The sequence below is a fragment of the Penaeus chinensis genome, chromosome 22, assembly GCF_019202785.1.
Source record: "Penaeus chinensis breed Huanghai No. 1 chromosome 22, ASM1920278v2, whole genome shotgun sequence".
NCBI lineage: Eukaryota > Metazoa > Arthropoda > Malacostraca > Decapoda > Penaeidae > Penaeus > Penaeus chinensis.
Window position 1 is genome coordinate 15,435,095 of NC_061840.1, and position 7,500 is coordinate 15,442,594.

The following is a 7,500-nucleotide window of genomic DNA, read 5'->3' on the forward strand; positions in this document are numbered from 1 at the left end:
CGCTCGGTGATGAGATTGGGACATCTGGTCCTATGTCTCGTCGTCGCCCACGGCCATCTTCTTCGTCATCTGGATATCTTCTGTAAAAAGAGAGACATTACATAATGTGACTGCTCTTAATCAGCCACTTCAGAAGTATCTTTACAACAAACCCATAAAATATTCCCTTACAAAGCATACTTGATAACAGTATCAATAAGAAGATTATCATAGATATCTTGAGACAAGAAGTGAATTGATTGCAAAAACTACAGGCACCAGACAGACAGTAACGCACACACACACACACACACACACACACACACACACACACACACACACACACACACACACACACACACACACACACACACTTTTTAACAATCACATCTCAATCTTTCAAATTTTACTACTTGCATGTTTGTCAATGCAAAACTGAAGTAGGCTAAAGTTCAGGATTTATATAAAAGAAAGGACAGATGTGCAATCAGTGTTCCACTGGTTATCCATAAGTTTACCAGAAAATAAAAATATGAAGCAATATGCACTCCACTCACAAGCATTCCTAGAAAGAAGTCTGTTGGTTAGATCACATGGCAAAATTATCATATGCTTATATGATAACAAGCATTAGCCTTGTAAGCAAATATTGCATAAATCAATTCTGTGTTCAAATATTCTGAACTGTCGCTTTTCTCAATCAACTCACACCATTCCGTGCTTTTTCCCTAAAAAAAGAGAAAGGAAAAAAAAAGAAAAACTACTTAAATATTTCTAAGATCACTTCATTCCCTTACAAAATGCTGCAAAATTTACTTATTCACGTATAAATTTATTTTAAATGCTTCAAATACAGAAACATAATTTTCCTACACATTTCTTGTATATTCCTAGACTCCTAATAGTTTCTAAATGAAAAAAAGGGTTTACACCATGAAATCATAATGGGTTGCTTTTACTCTGCCTAAAATCACTTCCAAAGACCTGTTGCATAATTCCCTCATCTACCTTGCAGTTACAGCGAGCTTAGGGAGGCACTGTGTTTTAGTAACCTACTGTCTACACTATATCTATCATTTCACCCTTAATGAAATTCATACTTGCATTCTGAAATACCTTTGCTACTTTTTTATTCTTCTCCATTTCTATCTGTAGAGCATCCTGATGGTTCCTTTTTCTTTTTAATGATCAGCAGTTTACTCAACATCAATTTTAAACTGTCTTCTTTTAAGTAACCTGAGGTCTATCTCTCCTAGTTTCTGTAAATTTTCAAATTTTGTAAAAAAAAATAATTAAGATATCAACACGGCCCTGATTCATTTTTTTCACAATATCATATCTATTCTTACTGATTCAGATAACTTTCTAATTAATATCTCTGGGATGGTGATGAAATAAAATATCCACAGAAAAGAATAGTTTCTGCATCAAAATGAATTTCTATTTTCCCACAAAAAATACTACAAAAATATTATGAAAATCTAAAAATTCTCAAAACAAACTTATACTATTTTGTTCTGAACATCAAGAAGATGCTATAAAATCTTTGAGATAAATAACATAAAACAAAAGAAATGTACTAAAAAGAAGTGATATTTTTCTGTAGATTCTCCTTTTGTAAATTATATCAAGTGTGAGCACATATTTGTAAAACTGTAAAGATTTCAAGTATGAATTCATGGATTCGTGCTACATGTGAAAATTTAGTGTCTCATGGCAGATAACATTTTCCTAACTGAAAGATAACTATGACTGCCAAAATAAGATACCATAACATAAACCCTCTTGAGTTGAGGTTTGTGGAAAAAAAAAAAAAGTTTTATGGTAGAAAATGTGATGAACACACCATGTTTATTCATATACTGAATGCAAGGACTTAATTTACTGCAATTAAACTTGGACATTTGATATTGTATAAAATGAACTTGAGATTCCTCCAGTGATGTGGTGTGGTGCTCTATGTATCTGGTCCAGTAAATTCTTAAAGAGATTCCCCAGACTTATTTAAAGCAACTGTATACTTTTTCATATCATGGACAGTTTATCTTGTTGAACAACTATGACATGTTTGTAGAGGAATGTGATGATGTGGTAGAGTGTCCAGTTCCTTTCTGGTTTCATATTCCCTGTCCACTGAGAACCCAGCTGGCATAATTGGAGATGAAGTTTCCCAATTCATCTTTTAGGCCTTGACACAACTGGATGTAGTTTAATGTCTTACCCGGGACAACCAAGGGTACATTAGATGTATTGATGATTGCCCATTAAAACTATCTCACAAGAGAATTTAGTGACTGAATGTTTTCATAATTACTGTTACCAAATAATCTTATGCACCTTCTAGACAGTATCATAGTACGCATGAGAAAATAAAAGAAAAGAAGAGAAGACTTCAAGACAATTTTCATGATAGATACTGGATAGCTGATAACCTTATCATGTCTCAGTGGTTCTGGTAAATGCTGTTTTTTCACGATGATTACTGAATACAAATAAACCACTCTGTTTAACATGGATCACATAATATTGTGTAGATGTGGTAAGAAATAATAATTGACTAACAGAAATATATTTTCTTGCATATAAATTGAACACAACATACTCTCTAGATCTGCTTACAAAAGTAATCATCATCAGCTTTTGATACGATGGCATTAGAACTTAATATCTACCAGCGCTATGAGCTTCAGAGCATACCACACCCCTCACTGGTGGGTGTCTTGATATCAATTTAACTGCCAACTTGCGTATAACATTCAGCAAAAAAATTGTAACATACACCATGGCAGCATTTTAAGAACTATCTCTGTCAATATTTACTTCAAGCAAAATGCCAGAACAGCTAAAGAGATAGGCATTACCCCTTTCTGCAGAGGCTTGGTCTGTAGATCCTATATGAAAATGCCTGAATTTATGCTTCATTCAAAATGGCTACCATGTTTTTGACATGGTTTGGAATAACTTTCCAAAGTTTTAACTTACTCAAATGGAAATCATGAGATTAAAGTATTTTTAACACTTGTATAGTAAAAAATGAGACTAATAGGTTAAGCACTCATACGTATTTTGGTGTTATCTGCACAGACCATAATTAATATGTTTAGTTACTCCATTTTGCCATGAGATGGTTGTGTTATTCAAATATTCATAAGAGGGAAGTTTACCAGTTTAAGTGTGAATTCCAGTCACTTTCTACTGGATGAAATTCACAAGCTGGGAATCAACAAGACCAATGCTGTCGAGCCCACACTTACCAACAAAAGTTTTTTACCTTTACCACTTACAAGTTCATGAATGAAATTCGATTTCCCAAACTTAGAATTACCTTCTGCCTGACTGTTGCATGGGAGCTACAGCTGCACCTTCATGGACGACCTCCTCCCTTCGTAGCATACGCATCCCCTCCCCCTCCTCTAGGCTCATGCGTAACCTGCAACAATAATACTTTTATGTACCTTTCTCTACTTCAACTGCACAGAATCATATAATACTTATGTGATACATACACATGCATGCATATAATAAATATATACATATATATGTGTATGTGTATATAATAATAATAATAATAATAATATATATATATATATATATATATATATATTGTAAATGTATATGTATATATATATATATATTGTAAATGTATATGTATATATATATATATATATATTATATATATATATATATATATATATATATATATATATAAAAACACACACACACACACACATGTAAATGTGTGTATATATATATATATATATATATATATATATATATATATATATATATATATATACATATACATACATACATACATACATACATACATACATACATACATACACATACATACATACACACACACACACATACAAACACACACAAACACACACAAACACACACAACACACACACACACACACACACACACACATGTAAATGTATATATATATATATATATATATATATATATATATATATATGCATATATATATATATATGCATATATATATATATATACATACATACATACATACATACATACATACATACATACATACACACACACACACACACACACACACACACACACACACACACACACACATATATATATATATATATATATATATATATATAAAAAATATATATATATACACAATATATATATATATATATATATATATATATATATATATATATATATATAATATATATATATATATATATAATATATATATATATATATATATATATATATATATATATATATATATATACATATATATACATATATATAAATATATATATATATATATATATATATATATATATATATACATATATATATAATATGTATATATATATATATATATATATATATATATATATATATATATATATATATATATATATATACATATATATATATACACACACACACAAAATAAGATTTTGTCTTCCAAACATTTATACTCCATATATCTACTTTCACAAGCAAATAAAGTAAAACTTCTCTAAGTGTATGGAGTAACACAGGATAAATCTACGCTGTAACACTGATACAAACTATAAAAAAGTCGTTCAACAAAAAAAAAAAAGAAAAAAAAAGAATAAGCCAATGAGCCACAACAAGTAAGCTATAACTCACCGATCAAAGTCGTGGTGGTGTGTTAGGTCGGTGGGGGAGCGTGGCAGGGAAGAGGAGCACTCGCTGCCCTCGAACACACTGCTGCTGGTGTCCACATCAAGGTCCAACCTATAACATGAATAAGGATTGATGACACAACAGAAATTTTAGCAAGATGTCTGACAAATGCACAAATGTATGAGGATGTAAGGGTGATAAATACTATGCATTAATGTTAATATGGTAAAAACTGGGGAAAAAAAAATTACAAGCTGAAAAAAATTTTACCTCAAAAGTGAGGGATTGAACCAATGACAAATTATCATCAGTGAACATGGCTTAGAAAAGAAGAATACATAAATAATGTGGATACACACTTTGAAAACATACAAAGGACTTATCAGCATACAACTAGATAAAGTCTAAGTATATAATAACTTCTAACACGAACTATTCATTCATTAAAAGGAAAGAGGAAAGGAAATTCTAAATTTGAGTTTCTACAAAGTCTTTGCTGTTTCTATACTAACCTCATGTACTTAGATTTTCCTAGATTGCTCTAAGACCCCTTGACGGCAAAATAACAAAGGAAGACCAGAAATAAGAAAGAAAATTGGTATTTCTGATCTTGACTCCTTCTTACACCATGTAATACAGAGAGGAATGAAAGTCTTTATGTTCCTCTTAAACAACTACTAAAACCTTATAGAACTGTTTCATTTCATGTAGCAACATACATAAAAATATCACCACCTAATACATTATTCTGAAAAAAAAAGTAGTATCAATCACCTTAAAATTACAGGCAAGATTCTCTTTTCCCAATATCTTACTAAGGTTTAAGTTATATCACGAATACAGAAAACAACGGAACAAAGTTGTGTCATACTCTCACATATGATAACTGATTTGTACTTTAGAAAAGTAGATTAATTAACGAATATATAAAATAAATATGAATCTTATGTTTCTGATAGTACTGTAATTATGCTATATTCTCAAAAAAGGAGCAAAGGCAATTCTTTTAAAATAAATTCCTGGGTTTTATGTTTAGTATACAATTAAGATATAAATCCATGACAATAATTTCTCTATGAAGCAATGCTAGTCTCTTACAAAGTACTTGTTTTCAGACCCACCACACCGAGTAATCTCTGGTAATCTTCACTGCTGAATGATATAATAATATGGTATACTTTAGATGTCACACACATTTAACCAATCATTATAAGTAAAATCCTAAAATACCACAAATTGAAATGGGTTAACATTAGATCATGATATCATAATAAGCTTTAGTTGTTGTTTTTCCAGCATCATGTAAGTGTAAGTAATACATCATGTCTATAAAAAGAAAAATAAGTACTTCACTCTTATAATAATTTTTGGGCAAAATATTCTACACATCACTAAAAAAACATCCAAAATATAAAAAACAATGCATATCCTGTAAACTCTAAAAATCTGTTCCTCATCCATTCTTTAACAGTATTTCTCAAAGCCAAAATCTACTGATATAAGCTACATTGATTTCATTTTGGGCAAATAAGTAACCATAAGTTGATAAATGCTCCATTCTAACACAATATCTTGAGAGACTAACATTGTATAAACACTTAACGAACATCTCTAAATTCATCATGTTACAATTTTTATATTGTCAAAAGAAAATAACTTGTCTAGCTTCAATGGATACACTACCCTTAGTAATGTGGGCATATTTTAGCATAAAGAAATAAAAAGAAAAGGAAATTTTTATAACACAGAAAAATGCAAAACAAAGTAATCACACCTAATAAACTAATAAAAACAACTCACAGAGAAATGCGGCCAATATAAACAAAATAAAAAGCAACAGAAAAGAAACTTCACTTGTCATAACCCTTTGAGATGCTTCTGAATCAAGATGCTGAAGCTAAAAAAAATAAACAAGAAAGAAAAAGAGTGAACTAAACTACATGTGGCTCTGACTACTGGACATTAAGGGGTTTACATTTGAACTGAAACTTCTAAAACAAAAAGTAAAGAAAACATAAGCCAGTTGTTTTTCGTTTCACCTTTGTCAAAGGAAAAAAATCTTGATAAGTTGTTTTTTTTTTCAGAACATTTGTAGGTTATAATGCCTACACATCTCAAGTCAACATGCCAGCACTGAATTTTGCCTAATGGTAGCTCTGTGCACTGAAGCTACATATATGAATATCAAAGGTTTACATACAGGGTTTCACTGCACCTTGAAAGTTTGTCCATGGATCATGGTGCCAGGAATACATAATTCAAGGGAATAGGAAAGGTTCAGAATCACATGTGGAAGGTCAATCATCAGCTTTGCAACAGCCAAAGGTCAAGGTCACAGCAGCCTTGAAAGGCAGCCAGAGGGTCACCAGGGTGGAGGGTCACTATATCCTACTTACACAGTGGAGGGACAGCTCTGAGGCCGATGAGGTGCCAATAAGCTTGCTAACAGCTCCTGTAGGTGCTGACCACGACTGCACGGAGCAACAACGCACGGAGGAAGAAGATGCTGGTTAGGAACTACACGGAAAATCATTGGGAACTAGGTGGGGTTGGTTCAGTATTAGAAAAAAGCTGTATATTGCAATGTGTTATAATGCTAGCACCTTCCTGAGGCAGATGGTTACATAAGGATATCACAACTAAATGAGCTATGCACAAGGCAATAAGAGGAGTGCAGAGTAAGTGTTTAAATGTCTAAGTTTAGTGTAATATATCAGAGTTGTTAAGCTATAGTTACATTAAGCTATTATCTTTTTTGTTAAAAATTATAACCTTTTAAATATGACATTTGTTTTATACGTACAGATCATATGTACAGATATACAAACACACACACACATTTAATGTAAGATAAGGTATACATACATTAAATTA

At 31.2% G+C, this 7,500-nt stretch overlaps 1 protein-coding gene across 1 annotated transcript in view; it reads right to left on the minus strand.

Moving 5' to 3' along the window:
- The window catches only part of LOC125036949 (rho GTPase-activating protein 6-like), a 34,693-nt gene that overhangs the window by 2,113 nt on the left and 25,080 nt on the right, over positions 1-7,500 (minus strand). The window contains exons 13-16 of the mRNA XM_047629910.1: positions 7,023-7,097; positions 4,630-4,737; positions 3,305-3,409; positions 1-80 (exon numbers count right to left, since the gene is read on the minus strand). The exon at positions 1-80 is cut by the window's left edge and continues 2,113 nt beyond it. Coding sequence (XP_047485866.1) covers positions 1-80; positions 3,305-3,409; positions 4,630-4,737; positions 7,023-7,097 — 368 coding nt within the window. The remainder of the gene's footprint in view (positions 81-3,304; positions 3,410-4,629; positions 4,738-7,022; positions 7,098-7,500) is intronic.